Source organism: Leptodactylus fuscus, chromosome 5 (assembly GCF_031893055.1).
Source record: "Leptodactylus fuscus isolate aLepFus1 chromosome 5, aLepFus1.hap2, whole genome shotgun sequence".
Classification (NCBI taxonomy): Eukaryota; Metazoa; Chordata; class Amphibia; order Anura; family Leptodactylidae; genus Leptodactylus; species Leptodactylus fuscus.
This window is the reverse complement of record NC_134269.1, coordinates 137,393,950-137,412,559: the sequence shown is the minus strand read 5'-3', so window position 1 is coordinate 137,412,559 and position 18,610 is coordinate 137,393,950. Positions and strand designations below refer to the sequence as shown.

General features: G+C 42.1%; 1 protein-coding gene across 3 annotated transcripts in view; it reads right to left on the bottom strand.

Moving 5' to 3' along the window:
• Positions 1 to 18,610, bottom strand: part of TMEM117 (transmembrane protein 117) — a 223,136-nt gene that overhangs the window by 15,115 nt on the left and 189,411 nt on the right. For 2 of the 3 annotated variants that reach the window (XM_075274361.1, XM_075274362.1), the window contains one exon: positions 4,638 to 4,797. In XM_075274361.1, the coding sequence (XP_075130462.1) occupies positions 4,638 to 4,797 (160 nt within the window). The remainder of the gene's footprint in view (positions 1 to 4,637; positions 4,798 to 18,610) is intronic. The other variant, XM_075274364.1, reaches the window with a different exon arrangement.

Below are 18,610 nucleotides of genomic sequence, written 5' to 3'. Positions count from 1 at the left end.
CCCTTATTTGCAGCTCACATTTTCTACACAGTACAGGAAGCCTTTATCATCATGACACCCCTGTAAGGTCTATTTTCCTACACAAGCTTATTAAAATGATCATAGCAGCATTTCATTATTCCAGAGAAAGGAGGACGGTTTACATAATTATCCATGAAAGGACAGGTTCATTAAACTTAACTGTGTGCAATCTCTTGGCCCTAATGAATAGTGAGATCACTAGAAGTTAGATTTATTAAACGTGTCCACATTGAGAAACTAATAACTATGCAGTAATATCCCTCACAAAATAAAAAAAAAAATACACTTTTGAATTATTGGATACGGAAACATACCCTTAAAGTAACACATTGCAATAAAGAAAGTTAAGAATAATTTAATTTTCTTTCCATAAATCAGGGTGAGGGCGCTGTACATGTTATGTCGTTCAGGTGAAATGAGTTTCTGAAACTTCCTGTGATGCTGGTTCTGAGAAGAGATGGAATTAGATATGGATACTTTAACGCAAATTTCATTATGTCAACACACCCCATGTGACTGCTGAGACCCAATCAAACACCTCAGTAATGACCAAGGCCTCTGACATCACTCAGGATGCTGGAAGAGGCCGGCAGATACTTGAGAAGGAATACCAGACCCAGTAAAGGTGAGGGAAGAGTAGGATGTTTATTATTTGTCTGCAACTCCCACTGGCCTCCGATTATTAAACTGTGGGGTCTGAAGAGATTTTATAGAAAATCATCTTGGCTCATACATAAATTTAACTGTAACAAATCTAATTCCACATCTCTTCTACACGTTGCCAATGTTGATGAATAGTAGTCTGGTCAACTCATGTATAAATATAGTTTTTTCTTCATCTCTACCCACTATAACTCAATTGGGTTGAGGTCTGGGGATTGTGGGGGCACATCTAGCACTTCTATGTCATTACTATTGAACCATTTCTTCGCTAATCTCAATGTATGCTTTAAAGGGGTATTCCCATAACACTTGTTCACCAATCTGCAGAGCTCTGCATTACCACAGTATGAAGCTGATGTAGCAAAGCTGGATTTGAGTCAGTTTGTATTACATACAGAGGTAACGGACTCTTATCTCAGCCCTTATCAGCCAAATTCAATAAAACCAGAATCAGAAATGCTGTAGCTCTCACCTCCCCCTCCCCTATCTGAGGAGCTCCGTTATTTGACAGACATACACAGTTCAGAGCACTCAGCCCCTCCCTCCCCCCCCCCCTCCCCCCGAGAGCAGGCAGCTATGTCACTTGGAAACTGAGCAGATAAGCCCAGTGGTCATAGAAACTGAGTGTAACCAATGAAGTAAACAAATTAAGATAGCAGCCAAACAAAGCAGTTTTGATAAAGCAATGTATTTAAGAAAAGTCTTAAAGGGGTATTCCTATCTACATAATTATTTTTAAATTTGTAGATAATTAAAAGTTAAACATTTTTGCAAATATAAGTAATTACAAATTCTGCAGAGTTTTAAAGATTTTCTCTAACTTTCTTAGTGGTGACAGTCTGTTATCTTGATTGGTTGCCATGGATACGACCACCAATGCAGAAACTTTCTAAGGTCAGAAAATCAGCCATGATTTCTTTATTGTGGCCGGGATATCTTCTGATACATGTAGTGTCCCTGTCTGATATCCCAGCTACAATAAGAAAATCATAGCTGGGTTCCAGACCATAGAAAGTTTCTGCATTGGTGGTCGTAACCATTGGCAACCGATCAAGATAAAAGACTGTCACCACTAAGAAAGTTAGAGAAAATCTTTAAAACTCTGCAGAATTTTTAATTACTTATATTTGCAAAAATGTTTAACTTTTAATTATCTACAAATATAGATATGATTATGTACATGGGAATACCCCTTTAAATCCACATAAGCTAGCAGTATAGATAGGATGCTTTTCATGGGACAACCCCTTTAAGTCCTTGTCCTGCTATAACACTAGGAAAAGGTGTGAACAGCAAGGAAGAAGGAGGCAATGATGCAGGGAGAGGACGATGACGTGGATGTGCTCCAAGCACAGGAGGACTGCCCCCCTGTGCTCCGTGAAGACTAATTTGCTTAACAAGAAAAGGGCTTTTTACTGAAAAAGCCGTCAAGATTCAGTAGAAGAAAGGTATGCCTACAATAGCCTTTTCTAAAGGCTACGGGAAAATAGGATTAATTAAAAATAAAAATCTGAATGATAGACTCCCTTTAAGGTAAATATGCATATACTTATCTAAAGGTTTTAAAGTTTAGAACTTGACTATTCAGCAACGAAAAAAACTTAGTGAGGGGACCTTATTAAAAATTGTTTGTTTTTAAAAATCAGTTTCCTAATATAAGTGAAGTTGTAGATAAATGGAGTGTCCTACTAGTCTAACCTTCAGACTACCTAATGACTAGCTCTTTCGAGCACTGTGTTTACTAGGCAGCAGTGGAATATTTTTAGAAAACTGTCTGGCAAGAGGTGCTACAGAAAGGAGATTATTCTTCATATTTTTGCCCTTATGAAGAGCAGCATAGTCAGTCACTATTATTCAGGAATAATGATATTGTGTGCACATGACGTGCTGCCTCAACTGCCAACCCAGCATTTTTTTTTCTGAGATATTGGCTACAGTATCCCATCATCAGTGAGAATCTCAGTAAGTGGATGGTGAGATATGGAGCCTGAGAGTCAAAGGTTCGAAAAATGTTACCCTTTTGCTCAGCTGTTTAGTACAATAACTGCATGACTAGATGAAGCTGCTCCCCGCCCCTGTGACTAATTAAGATAAAATTTGCATATGTCAATGTAAAGTTTTAATAGCTCATTACTTTACAAAAAGTCATTACTCGATGCAGTTTAAGGCAAAGTATATTATTTGATATATATATATATATATATATACACACACACACACAAACACACACACACACACAGTGTTGGCCAAAAGTATTGGCACCCCTGCAATTCTGTCAGATAATACTCATTTTCTTCTAGAAAATGATTGCAATCACAAATTCTTTGGTATTACCTTCATTTAATTTGTCTTCAATGGAAAACCACAAAAAGAATTGTCAAAAAGCCAAATTAGGTATAATTCCACACCAAACATAAAAAAGGGGGTGGACGAAAGTATTGCCACTGTTTGAAAAATCATGTGATGCTTCTCTAATTTGTGTAATTAACAGCACCTGTTACTTACCTGAGGCACCTAACAGGTGGTGGCAATAACTAAATCACACTTGCAGCCAGTTGAAATGGATTAAAGTTGACTCAACCTCTGTCCTGTGTCCTTGTGTGTGCCACATTGAGCATGGAGAAAAGAAAGAAGACCAAACAACTGTCTGAGGACATGAGAGGCAAAATTGTGAGGAAGCATGAGCAATCGCAAGGCTACAAGTCCATCTCCAAAGACCTGAATGTTCCTGTGTCTACCGTGCGCAGTGTCATCAAGAAGTTTAAAGCCCATGGCACTGTGGCTAACCTCCCTAGATGGGGACGGAAAAGAAAAATTGACAAGAGATTTCAACGCAAGATTGTGCAGATGGTGGATAAAGAACCTCAACTAACATCCAAACAAGTTCAAGCTGCCCTGCAGTCCGAGGGTACAACAATGTCAACCCGTACTATCCATCGGCGTCTGAATGAAAAGGGACTGTATGGTAGGATACTCAGGAAGACCCCACTTCTTACCCAGAGACATAAAAAAAACAGGCTGGAGTTTACCAAAACTTACCTGAGAAAGCCAAAAACGTTTTGGAAGAATGTTCTCTGGTCAGATGAGACAAAAGTAGAGCTTTTTGGGAAAAGGCATCAAGATAGAGTTTACAGGAAAAAAAAAAAAAGGCCTTCAAAGAAAAGAACACAGTCCATACAGTCAAACATGGCGGAGGTTCCCTGATGTTTTGGGGTTGCTTTGCTGCCTCTGGCACTGAACTGCTTGACCGTGTGCATGGTATTATGAAGTCTGAAGACTACCAACAAATTTTGCAGAATAATGTAGGGCCCAGTGTGAGAAAGTTGGGTCTCCCTCAGAGGTCATGGGTCTTCCAGCAGGACAATGACCCAAAACACACTTCAAAAAGCACTAGAAAATCATTTGAGAGAAAGCACTGGAGACTTCTAAAGTGGCCAGCAATGAGTCCAGACCTGAATCCCATAGAACACCTGTGGAGAGATCTCAAAATGGCAGTTTGTAGAAGGCCCCCTTCAAATCTCAGGGACCTGGAGCAGTTTGCCAAAGAAGAATGGTTTAAAATTCCAGCAGAGCCTTGTAAGAAACTCATTGATGGTTACCGGAAGCGGTTGTTCTACCAAGTATTAGGCTGAGGGTGCCAATACTTTTGTCCGGCCCATTTTTGGAATTTTGTGTAAAATGATCAATGATTTGACTTTTTTTTCATTCTCGTTTGTGTTTTTTCATTGCAAGCAAAATAAATGAAGATATTAATACCAAAGAGTTTGCGCTTGCAATCACTTTCTGGAAGAACATGAGAATTTTCTGACAGAATTACAGGGGTGCCAATACTTTTGGCCAACACAGTGTATATGTATATATATATATATATATATATATATATATATATATATATATAACATTTATACACACATAAGGGTTATTTCTTGCTTAGACAAAAACAAACAACAAACCTGCATAACAATAAGAAGGTCAAACACCAAGATAAATGAAGCCAAAAAAGCTCTGGAGACCTCATCACTGGGCAGAAATCCACGATTCAGCTTGTCCCAGCTTATCCAGTCAGTAGTAATGACAAGAACAACCACAGAGGTGAGGCTGAACAAAACAGTCCTAAAAGAAAAAATATCAATGTCAAAGGGGATAACTTAGAACAGGAAGTCAAGCCAGCAAAAAATTATCTTATTACTGTAATAAAAGGACATACATCTCTGAGGAAGAAGAAAAGTATATGGAAAATATATCTGTTCTCTTATTGTGCCATTACGAATGATGAACTTATGTGACATACAGTATTATATCCAGTGGTGTTACTATAGGAGTCACGTGGGGCCCCTCGGGTCTAGAAGCATCCTGAACCTGCATTCAAAGGTCAGAAACCCACACAACTCATTTATGCAGCCAGTTGTTGTGATTAGATAAATTTATGGTGGGGGGCTATGACTTACCCTTAGTTCATATCAGTATTTGGTAATCCATTCAGGGAGTCCGCATGGGGACCCCCCAAACGGACTACCGAACACATTGGCAAGCAGAGTGCAGTGAAAGAACACGGACCTCATAGAGTATAATGGGGTGCGTGTGCTTTCCGCGTGCTGCCGGCATGAATCATGCCGACAGGAAAGTAGATCACAAAGTGCTTTCATTTCTGCATGACTCATGCGGGCAGCATGCAGAGAGCACACGGACCCCTTTATAGTCTATGGGGTCTGTGTGCATTCACTGCACACACCGCTTGCCAATGCGTTTGGTATTCCATTCGGGGGGGGGGGGTGTCCCCATGCGGACTCCCCCGAACGGATTACTGACACAGATGTGAACAAGGCCTTACCTATACAGCCAGTGGCATAACTAAGTCTTGTGGGCCCTGGTGCAATCTTTTGTTCACAACTTGCCATTTGCAAGGAATCTCCCAGGTTGATATCTCTGCTTATGCCAGAAACTGGCATGAATTCTAGATAACATGTATACTAGCTCCTAGCTGGAATAAATTAGAGATTCTGGCACATGTAATGCAGGGGATATGATGACAGGCTCTTAATACATTAGACACATCTTTCTCTGGCACAAAAGAGACCAAGACACCATTCTACAGAAGAATCAATCACTAGATTTACAACGATTTTAGCAAAAAAAATTCTACAATTCACTTTTCATCAAAATGAAATATATTCAATGCTGGAAATGTAAAGCGCACACATCGATATGTATCTCCACATATTTAGCATAGCTATTTCTCTCTTGTTTAGTGCTCCATTCACTTGCATAGTAATGACAGGTGCCTATAACCGACCACATATTGAGCCCAGTAGGTATTTGTGCAGATCTATATATATATAGAATAGTAGGCTAGAACACAGGACAGAGGGCAACAAGCTTGCATGTAATTTCTAAACCATTATATGAAAACAATTCTATGCATGATCTTAACCCCGTAACGCTCAAGCTCTGGAATTCCATTTGTTGCTAAGTTACATAAGCTTGCAATATCTTGAGGTGTGTTCAGCATGCAAAGTATGCCCTAGTTTTTAGTACAACAGCTCTTACTGCACAATACCTTTACAATAAGATGAGTTTTATTTTCCTGACATATATTGCATTACCTTTACGAAAAATGATTTTATTTTCCTAACATAAAACAGCACTGGGCGAAAATGAAACACTGGTTTGTTCTTACTAAAGGAGACATACATGAAAAAAACGCTTTATTATGCAAAAATTTACATTTGCCAAATTTAAGTGGGTTTATATCTCAAGTTGATACGCCGGTTTATAAGGCTTTTTTTAATGGTCGTCACAGAGTTGCATTCATTTCACTATTGGAGAATGGGGGCTATTCACATAACTATTGTCACACACCATCGTAATATAGGTCATGCTCTATTTTTGTCTGTTTTCATGGATCCCTACTTACACTGCAATGTATGAGAGACCAATGAAAACAGCCACCCCCTGAGTGCAAAGCAGCGTGAAAAAGGTTTTTAAAATCCGTTTTCATTTTTGTGTGAATGTAGGCTAACTTTGCAGACATGTGGGACTGTTGCGTTACAGATTTTTCTTAAAGTCCGAAAAACACTATGGCAAAAATACCTGAAATGATGTTGCTTTTAGGCTAAGATTTAATGCAGATTTTGCTTTGTTTTTTAGCCAAAGTCAAGAATGGCTACAAAAGTCATGAGAAATATAGGAAGTACTTCTACTTCTACATCGGCTTAATCCACTCTTGGCTTTGACTAAGAAAAAATACAGCCAAACCTACAACAAATAATGCTGCCCTTCTGCAATGTGGGGCCTTGGCCTTACAAAAGAATTCCAATAATTGCAATGTAATAGGGGTAAAACCACAACATAAATGGAAAACCTGCAGCTATAAACAGTCACTGGCACTGGTATGGTGGCAATATGGTGCACAGCAGCAGCTGACTAGCTTTCATGGAGCTACCACCCAGACATCATCTCCCTACAAGTCACCGTGAGTTTTCCACTAGTGCACAAAGGATACATGACACCTCGCTTTTCACTGTGGACTCTTCTTTACTACAACAAATGGTTATGGTACAGCATGTCTTCAACTGAGATAGCAGATATGGGGAGGGGGGAAATTAGTAGGAAAATTGCAGACCACAGTCACAAACAGTACAATTTCACTGTTAGGGTGGTTTCACACGGAGTTACACTCCGCTAATTCAGACACGTAAACACGTGTCAAAGTGACCGCTGTAAAACAGAATCCCATAGGCTGCTTTCACATGGAGTTAACACTCCGCTCATTCTGACACGTAAACACGTTCAGAGTGAGCACAGTAAAACAGAATCCCATTGAGTTCAATGGGTTCGGTCTTATGCGCGCTTCCCATTGAACTCAATGGGAGGCTTTTTTACCTATTGCTTTCAATGTGATAGAATACACGTGTTAGAATAACACTCCCATTGACTTCAATAAAATTTTTTAGGGTGCATTCACACTGAGTAAACGCTAGCTTATTTTGTAGAGTAAAATTACACTTGTAAATTTTGCTATCCCATTGACTTCAATGACATTTTACAGGCGTATTTTTACAGGCGTATTTTTTACAGGCGTATTTTTTACAGGCGTATTTTTACACTTGTAAAAAAATATCATTGAAGTCAATGGGATAGCAAAATTTACAAGTGTAATTTTACTCTACAAAATAAGCTAGCGTTTACTCAGTGTGAATGCACCCTTACATGTGTAAAAAACACATCAAAAAACGTATCACGTTTTTGGTGCTTTTTTACGCTTTTTTTTTACAAATGTAAAAGATTTCATTGAAGTCAATGGGAGTGATATTTTAACATGTGTATTCCATACATGTGTATTAAGCTAAAATGCGTTCGCGTTAACTCCGTGTGCTCAGGCCCTAAGAATGAGCACAAAATGCAGCTTCTGTGGCAAAATTAACTATGGAAGCCGAAGCAAGATCAGGCAGGACACTTCTTTTTTCATTGTGCTGATAAAAGAAGCATCCGTCAATTGAAAATAATAGGAGGCAGATTCTGGACAGTTTTTGAAGCTCATTTTGAGGGTCCATTCACACGGAGGGAAATGGTGAGGAATTTGGTGTGGAATTTCAGCACTGAAAAAAAGCCTTCCATTGACTTCAATGGGTTCCTTTTTTCTCCAGCGCTGAAATTCCACACCAAATTCCTCACCATTTCCCTCCGTGTGAATGGACCCTGAGGTGGACTCCAAAATCAGTTCCAAATCCTTTTGAAGCTACCTATAGACTTCTGGTGACGAACAGATAAGTCTTGCATTTAACTGCATTATTGCTACATATTGTACTTTATTTCCTGGCATTGACCTTTTAACAAATAAGTTATATGTGAATAGGTGCCTAGGGACTTGGCAGCATTACCAGATGGTGGAGTAGTGTGAGTTACATAAACATATCTTAATAAAGCACCTATTTTCAGAGTCAAGCTTCCTTGGTCTTGTCTAGGGTTGAGCGATCGGGATCGGAAAAGATCGGATTTCGATCGGCGATCAAGCAAATTTCACGATCGCGATCAGGATCGAGATTGGCTGGAAAATGATCGGAAATCGGATTTTAAAATCGATCTTGAAATCTCAAGATCAGCTCAACCCTAGTCTTGTCCCTACACTAACCCTATGTATGCACCTGACTCTTGGCTTAACTCTATCAACCCCTGTCATTCCACAGCCGCCGGATCAATCACAAGGGAATACAATAAGTCTGCAGAGGTCTAAGGATAGTTTCAACTTGAACCAGACTACAGGTTAAGCCATAGGTTTTTGTATAACAATAGAAAATACCTCCTGAAATGAAAAAAGGATACTGAATGCAAAATAGCTTTTATTTTTATATATAATAGCTTATGCCCCAACTTATTTATTAACTTGATATATCTGTGAATGTGCATATAACGGTATACATTAACAATTTGTTCAGAAGTAACAAGCTCATAAAAACTGATCACTACTTGTGCCAAAATAGTAGAAAAGTCCTAGTGACAGATCCGATGAAAGAACATTTAAGGCTAAAAATGGCAACAGAAAGTGCAGCTGTCAGTTTCAAATTAGCTTCTCAGCGACTCCGGATTACTTGTATTAATATAGCAGGCTGACATAATGCAGTTGACCACAGGTTTCCGAGAAGCTATTTAAAAATGTCAATGGGTAAAGCTGCAATTTCTCTATATTCTAATATCTCTGTGAGTAAAAGAAATAAAATTGCCACACTGTTCTCTTTAGTCAGAACTTCTCATTAGATAGTACGGTTCTTTTATAAATCCTCTTAAGATTGAGGACCATGAAAACCGGTCACAACATGCTAACCTTAGGATCTCCCTCAATCGATGACAATACTGACTTCTAAGGTCACACAACTTTTTACTGCTCTGGTTCCAAACTTGGCAACAGAACATCTTCGATTTGACTAAATACATAAGACTCTGGTGAAACCTAGAAACATGAAGCTTCCTTGTGATATGATACTTAAACTTCATTACTCAAAGGAACGAGACCAACTCCTTACTGCTACACATAACTAAGCAGATCTACCATTTGTACCACCTACTTTCTGAATGTATGCTGATTTAACCCCTTCTAAATTAGAGCAGAGGTGACTGTTCTGACTGGCTCTACAAAAAGCAGTCATGAAACATTGATAGGGCTTTCCTTTAAGCCTAGGCTTCTAACTCAATGTCAATTCTTACTCAGTGAGGAACTTCAAGAGGCCAAAGACATTTTTTGTCAGGAAGGTGTTCCCTCTGATCCTACTCCTCTGCAACTATACTCGGCTAGACCCCTGCGAATGTGGACTACTACTAGAGCTTCTCCGACTAAGCCCACTATATCTGACCTTCAGCCATGATTACATCTACAACTCTCTCTCTATACCAATTCCTCTCTGGACTTGTCCTAAGTTGATGGCGTATTTTGCCTTTCCCAGTTCTCATTTTTAAATCTTTATCAAAGTTGTTATTTTTCTGCTTGTTGCTTTTATTATTATTTCACCATAATAGAAACTTTTGATGATGCTACTACCTGTCACCAGTACTTATTATATTTGCTATATGTACTATCCCCTCAAGTAGTTGAGCTGCGGTTTAGAAATCCATGTCTCCCCTGCATCCCAAATGACCTTACAGCTGCCAGTTTGGTTGTACTCCCTCGATTTACACTCATTTTGAATTCAGAACAAGGGCATTAGTTCCTCTAGTATACTACCTATGCTCAATGGTCACCGAACCTTTATTTATATAAGGCTATATGTTATGCTACCTGGCTTCCTTGATGCTCTAGTCAGTGTTATCTCCAAGCCACATAAAGATCCCCTTTAACCTACAAATTAATCGCCCATTTCTCTTATTAATCTTGGCATTAAAATATTTACATCCATTCTTGCTACCCATTTAAATTCCTTGTTGTTATATCCTGGTGCATCAGGACTAGGTAAGGTTCATCCCAGGACGACAAGCCCCAGAACGACAAGCCCCAGAACATGCCAGCACATTAAGTGATTATTCACTGGATGCACACCTCCTCCACTCCATTGACACTTCTTGCATTAGACATTAAAAAAAGGCCTTCGATAGTTTCTTGGGATTATCTATTTGGGGTCATACAATGAAGGGCCTTCAGGGGCTTTTTCTTCAGTCTTTAAGAGCGACCTTCTCTAATTCAGTTGCCCACCTAAAACTCCCTACCTCTTTACTCAAATCCATACCTATATTCTAAGGCACCCGTCAAGGCTGCCCGCTCTCTCTCTCTCTGCCCTCTTATGAACCAACACAGATATTTCTGGAGTTACTATTGGGTCTAACACTTATAAATACACCTTCTTTGCAGATGATCTTATTTTAACCCTTAGCAAGACCTTAACATCCCTTTTTGATCTGATTAAAGGTCTAGATGCTTTTTCAGGAGTCTCAGGCCTTAAAATTAATGCCCTTAAGTCAAAGTTCCTCTTTTGCAATACCCTGTCTCATGCTCAAACTTATTGGCCTTAACTTTCATTTCAGGTTAAATCAAACTCTGTTTCATACCTGAAAGTGATCCTTATCTCTTCCACAGATGCCCTATAGTTCTAGGTTATAGAGAAGTATTAGGAGTGACCTTGTTAAATAGAACTTACCTTGCGCACCTAGCTAGGCCATGTCCATACACTAAAAATGGTAATCCTTCCACAACTATTATTATTTTCTATTGCTTGTATCGCTCAATTAGCTCAAGTAAATGCAGGGTGTGCAGCTCCCATATAGTCCCACATTCAATTCTCATTGATAGCTTTGTATGCACTGGAGTAAATGCTAAATATATGCTTTCCTCAGCTAAAATCACTGTCAGGATATGGAGTCGCCGCGGTCTCCTTGCTGCGCGGCGTTTCCCTGGGAGACGTGTTAGGAGTTCTATTGGGTGTGCTTAGGTCATTAAGGGTTAATCTTTTCCTTGCTCTCAGTCTCCATGCCATTAGCCATCAGGTGTGTTCTCTGCTGCTATTTAAACTCCACCCAGGCATGGATCCTTGCCAGCCATTCACTTTGTGGTTCCTGGTTCCCCTGCTCAGTCTGATTCCCTGTCTGTTAATATTCGGTCTGTTCTCTTGGTTAATCTGCCCGGCTTGTATTTTTGACTATCCCTTGTCTTTTGATTTGGTACCTTTATTATATCTCCTGGCTCGACCTCTTGCTCGTCTGACCTCGCCTTCTCTTCTGTGTCTTGCTGGGACTTGTGGTCCTCCCTGGTTCCATGCTGTTTTAGTCTTTTGTTTTGCATTGCAGTTACACTGTGCTTTCTGTTTAGGTGTGACCCCGTGACTCCAGTCCCTAGGACTTTCAGGGCCTCCTCTTCCCTTATCCTAGCCGCCGAGATAGAAGGTTAGGAGCCGTGCTAGGCGCACTTCAATTAGGAAGTGCATGGGTCTGCCTCATCTCAGATATTACAGCATAGTTATAGCTGCAGGGCCTGCGACCCCTTTTGTCATTAGTTGCACAGTGTTGCTTTCCCAGCTGTGTCACTTTGCACTGCCTGACCCTGACTCCAATCCTTACATAATGGCTGGCCCTTACCCTAGGCAGGCCGCCCGGCGGTTTAGTATGGATGCCGAACACTCCGTAACTGACCGACTGGACAAACTGTCAAGGCAGGTGCAGGGCATGGCTGGGTTAATTAACCAAGTCTCGCAGCGTCTGGATGCTTTGCCTGATCCAGCATCAGCCGCTGCAGGTGCTTCTATTCAATCACCAGTTTTTCCCACATTGAATACCCGTCAGGATCCTAAAATGCTCTTGCCTGACCGTTTTGACGGTAAACCAGACAGATTCCGAACATTTTGGGAATCTTGCCGTTTATTTTTTCGTTTTAATTTCCTTTCTTCTGAAGCAGAGCAGGTGGTGCTGGTGGTGTCCCTTCTACGAGGGTCACCACAAGACTGGGCCTTGGCTCTACCTGCTGGAGCTCCTGAATGGAATTCATTAAATAAGTTTTTTCAAACATTAGGTCAGATTTATGATGACCCTAATAGAGTTGCCTTGGCCGAGTCCCATCTGTTGTCTATTCAGCAGGGAGTTAGAACTGCTGAGGACTATTCTACGGAGTTTCGCCAGTGGAGCTCGCAGTCAGGGTGGACAGACAGTCCTTTGTTAACCCTTTTTAGACAAGGCTTATCAGATTCTGTAAAAGATGCTCTAGTAAGTCATCCAGTCCCTGAAAATCTAGGAGACTTTATGTCCTTGGCTATTTCTATTAATAGGAGGCTTAGGGAAAGGCGTAGAGAGAAATTAAGCAAACCTGGGTCCTCAGCTAAATCCTGTTCTGTCCTTTCGGAACCTATACCTCCTTCTGCTGTCCCTACCTCTAGTCCTATACCTAAAGAAGAACCAATGATATTGGGGTCCACAACCGCCTCCAGGAGAAAGTATCGCCTAGAAAACGCTCTGTGTCTGTATTGCGGCAAACCTGGACATATCCTGAGAAACTGTCCAACCAGACCTAAACCACCGCCGGGAAACGCCAATGCCTGAGTGATTTCCGGGAGGGTCACTCAGGCACACAGGTACCTCCTAATAATATTGAGAAATGTTTACTCCCTGCTATTCTTGTTAATGGTAATAAAACTTTTGCATGTCAGTGGATTCAGGTGCCGCCATGAACTTCATCCATGAAGTGGTGGCACAAGCCCTAGGAATTGAATTGATTCCCTTGAAATACCCATTTCAGGTATCTGGAGCAGATCTAACCCCTTTGTCTGAAGGGAAAATCTTAGCCCGTACTGCTGAGGTGCAGTTTTTTGTCGGCAGTTTACATGTTGAAAAAGTGTCATTTTTTGTTATGAAAAAACTTGCTGCAGACGTTATTCTTGGTTTACCCTGGTTGCGTGTACATAATCCAGTGTTTAATTGGGAAACTTCGGAGTTGGTTAGATGGGGAGATTCCTGTACTTCTCATATTAATACTGTTTGTACTATCAAAAATGATATCAAAATTCCGGAATTTATTACCGAGTTCAAAGACGTCTTTGACGAGCTCAATACGGAGGCCTTGCCGCCACATCGACCTTATGACTGCGCAATTGATTTGGTTCCTGGAGCTAAACTACCCAAAGGTCGCATTTTTAACCTTTCAGCTCCTGAGCGCGAGTCCATGCGCTAGTACATTAAAGAGAGCCTATCTAAAGGACATATCCGACCTTCAGTTTCTCCTGTGGGGGCGGGGTTTTTCTTTGTTGAAAAAAAAGATGGTGGCCTCTGACCTTGTATTGACTACAGGGAGTTGAATAAGATTACGGTCAAAGACCAACATCCTCTGCCACTCATTCCGGATCTTTTTAACCAGGTGGTGGGGGCTCGATGGTTTTCTAAAATTGACCTCCGTGGAGCTTACAACTTGATTCGGATAAGAGACGGGGATGAGTGGAAAACCGCATTTAATACCCCTGAAGGTCATTTTGAATACCTAGTTATGCCTTTTGGTTTGAGCAATGCTCCGGCGGTATTTCAACGTTTTGTGAATGACATTTTTAGGGATCTGTTAGGTAGATATCTAGTAATTTATTTAGATGACATCCTCATATTCTCACCGGATTGGGAGTCACATCAGCAACATGTAAAAGAGGTTCTTCTTAGGCTACGTCAAAACCACCTCTGTGCTAAGTTATCCAAGTGTCAATTTGGAGTCCAGGAGATAGGTTTTTTGGGATACATCCTTACTCCTGGTACCATTGGTATGGATCCCAGAAAGGTATCTGCAGTACTTGAATGGGAGAAACCTACTACCTTAAAAGAAGTTCAGAGGTTTCTAGGTTTCGCCAACTATTACCAAAAATTTATCCAAAATTTTTCTTCTATTGTTAAACCTCTCACCGATTTGACCAAAAAGGGGGCGGATCCTGCCTCCTGGACACCAGAGACGGAGGTAGCGTTCGCCACCTTAAAACAACTCTTTACTTCTGCCCCAGTCCTGGTCCATCCTGATCCTGAATTGCCCTTTATTGTAGACTTTGACGCTTCAGAAGTAGGTGTAGGAGCCGTCCTGTCTCAGGGCACTGAACCATTTACCAACCTCCAACCTATCGCCTACTTTTCCAGGAGGTTCTCCACTACCGAGGCCAATTATGATGTTGGCAATAGAGAGCTTCTGGCGATTAAAGAGGACCTTTCACCATATCCGGGCACAGGCAGTTCTATATACTGCCAGAAAGCTGACAGTGCGCTGAATTCAGCGCACTGTCGGCTTTCCCGATCTGTGCCCGGTGTGAAGAGCTTACGGCCCGGTACCGTAGCTCTTCTATGGTCAGAAGGGCGTTTCTGACCATTAGCCAGAGACGTTCTTCTGCCTCGCGGCGCCAATCGCGCTGTGCTGTGGAGCGGGGAGGAACGCCCCCTCCCTCTGCTCACACAGCTTGTCCGTAGACTAGCATTAGGGATTAGCATTCAGGAGCGGGAGGGGGCGTTCCTCCCGGCTCCACAGCACAGCGCGATTGGCGCCGCGAGGCAGAAGGACATCTCTGGCTAATGGTCAGAAACGCCCTTCTGACTGTAAAGCGCTACGGTACCGGGACCGATAGCGCTTTACACCGGGCACGGATCGGGAAAGCAGACAGTGCGCTGAATTCAGCGCACTGTCAGCTTTCTGGCAGTATATAACACTGCCTGTGCCCAGATATGGTGAAAGGTCCTCTTTAAGTGGGCCTTTGAAGAGTGGAGGCACTTCCTGGAGGGGGCCAGACATAAAATTACTGTACTGACTGACCACAAAAACTTATTATATTTAGACAAGGCGAAAAGATTAAATCCCCGTCAAGCCAGGTGGGCTCTATTTTTCACTAGGTTCCACTTTGTAATTACCTACCGTCCCGGCTCAAAGAATACTAAAGCAGATGCCTTGTCCAGAAGTTTTGGTCTTAGTGGTAGTTCTGATGGGGAACCTGAAAATATACTTGCTCCTGGGGTGGTAGTGGCAGTTGTGACCTCGGATCTTGAAACCCGTATCCTCAACACTCAGGATGCTGCCCCTAGTGCGCTACCGCCAAGTAAATTGTTTGTCCCTAGTCACCTCCGCTTGGAGCTCTTAGAGGAGATCCACTCCTCTGTTCTGGCAGGTCATCCAGGCATTTCTGGTACTGGGAATCTGTTATTACGTACGTATTGGTGGCCATCTTGGCAACGGGATGTTAAAAAGTTTGTTCATTCTTGCGAGACCTGTGCCAGATCTAAGGTGTCCCATCAACTTCCAGCGGGTCTTTTACATCCACTCCCGCTACCCAATAGACCCTGGTCACACATCTCCATGGATTTTATTACTGATCTCCCTTCCTCTAAAGGGAAATCAGTAATTTGGGTTGTAGTAGATCGTTTTTCTAAGATGTCCCACTTTGTTGCCTTGAAAAAATTGCCTTCAGCTAAATTGTTGGCCTGGTTGTTTATCCGTCACATTTTACGTCTGCATGGTATTCCTTCTAATGTGGTGTCAGACAGGGGTGTACAGTTTGTGTCCAGGTTTTGGAAAGCCTTTTGTAACAGGTTGGGAGTCTCTCTTTCTTTCTCCTCAGCCTTCCACCCAGAGACTAATGGTCAGAGAGATTGAATCAATCTTTGGAACAGTATTTGAGGTGCTTTGTGTCTGATTGCCAAGATAAATGGAGTGAATATTTGCCCATGGCTGAGTTTGCACTAAATAATCATGTCAACTCCTCCACTCAGTCGTCTCCTTTCCACATTAACTATGGTTTTCACCCCAGATTCTCCTCAGGAACAGGTAATGAATTTGCCTTTTCCTCAGTAGAGGACGTTGCTAAATCTCTCTGTACAGTATGGGCTGAAAGCCTGGCATCGCTGAGAAAAGCCCAGGCTAATCAAGTAAATTTCGCCAACAGAAAGCGCCGCCCTGGACCTGACTTTGTGGTGGGTGACAAGGTCTGGTTATCCACTAAAAATCTCCAACTTCGTGTTCCATCTTCTAAGTTTGCCCCACGTTTTATTGGTCCATATCCCATTTCTGAAATAATCAACCCTGTGTCATTCAAATTATCACTTCCTAGGTCCCTCCATATTCACCCAGTTTTTCATAAGTCCCTACTCAAAAAGTATGTTCCGGCAATGGTCACTCGTTCCCCACCCGAACCAGTGATCGTTCAGGGGGAACTAGAGTATGAGGTGGAACGGGTCATTGATTCACGCAGAGTGCGGAATTCCCTTCAGTTCCTCATACATTGGAAGGGGTATGGACCAGAGGAGCGTGTTTGGGTGGCAGCCAGAGACCTTCACGCTCCTAGATTGGTGGAGAAGTTTTTCTGTTCTTGCCCTAGTAAGCCAGGGGGTCCTCTTGAGGGTCCGGAGGCCCCTCCTCAAAGGGGGGGTACTGTCAGGATACGGAGTCGCCGCGGTCTCCTTGCTGCGCGGCGTCTCCCTGGGAGACGTGTTAGGAGTTCTATTGGGTGTGCTTAGGTCATTAAGGGTTAATCTTTTCCTTACCTTCAGTCTCCATGTCATTAGCCATCAGGTGTGTTCTCTGCTGCTATTTAAACTCCACCCAGGCATGGATCCTTGCCAGCCATTCACTTTGTGGTTCCTGGTCCCCCTGCTCAGTCTGATTCCCTGTCTGTTAATATTCGGTCTGTTCTCTTGGTTAATCTGCCCGGCTTGTATTTTTGACTATCCCTTGTCTTTTGATTTGGTACCTTTATTATATCTCCTGGCTCGACCTCTTGCTCGTCTGACCTCGCCTTCTCTTCTGTGTCTTGCTGGGACTTGTGGTCCTCCCTGGTTCCATGCTGTTTTAGTCTTTTGTTTTGCATTGCAGTTACACTGTGCTTTCTGTTTAGGTGTGACCCCGTGACTCCAGTCCCTAGGACTTTCAGGGCCTCCTCTCCCCTTATCCTAGCCACCGGATAGAAGTGTCAGGAGCCTTGGTAGGCGCACTTCAATTAGGAAGTGCATGGGTCTGCCTCATCTCAGATATTACAGCATAGTTATAACTGCAGGGCCTGCGACCCCTTTTGTCATTAGTTGCACAGTGTTGCTTTCCCAGCTGTGTCACTTTGCACTGCCTGACCCTGACTCCAATCCTTACAATCACATTCTATTAGCATTATGGTAAGCTATTTGGTTTATATTCAACTTACAATCTCCCTACTCCCCAGCTACTCCAATCTTAGCCAATCCCCTCTTTACCCCAGGCCTTAAACCATATCGTTTACGGTGGTGGAGCACTCGTAAACTTCTGAGGTTATATGATTTTCTACTTAGACAACAACTTATGACCAAGGCACAGTTCATATCTCAATTCCAGCCCCTACAGAGGAATTTTTTCAAACATTAGCAACATTGGCACTGTTGTTTAACCTTTAAGCAATGGGAGCTGGCAGATCTCCGTGGTGGGGGAGCTGGCAAGTCTCCTTGGTGGAAACATACCATAAGATTCTCCACAGGACATATTATGTCCCTGCCAGATTGTATATTATTTATCCAGCAGTTTCTGCCTTTGCTTCAGAGCATACCAGAAGTCGTGTAAGATGTACAAAATTTGGTGGACATGCTCTGTAGTAGCTAATTTGTGGACTAAAGTCTTGGAACTGATCACCAATGTTCAAGGCCACACCTGCCCTAAGTTTCCAGCTGTGTGTCCTCTAGGAGACAAACCACTCACGTTAGGGGCAACACGGTGGCTCAGTGGTTAGCACTGCAGCCTTGCAGCGCTGGAGTCTTGGGTTCGAATCTCACCAGGAACAACATCTGCAAGAAGTTTGTATGTTCTCCCTGTGTTTGCGTGGATTTACTCCCATTCTACAAAGACATACTGATAGGGGAAAAAAATGTACATTGTGATCCTTATGTGGGGCTCACAATCTACATTTATAAAAAAAAAAAAAAAAAAAAAAAAAAAAAACAACACTCACGTTTACATATGCCCAATTTAAGCTGATACAATTTATGTTGTCAG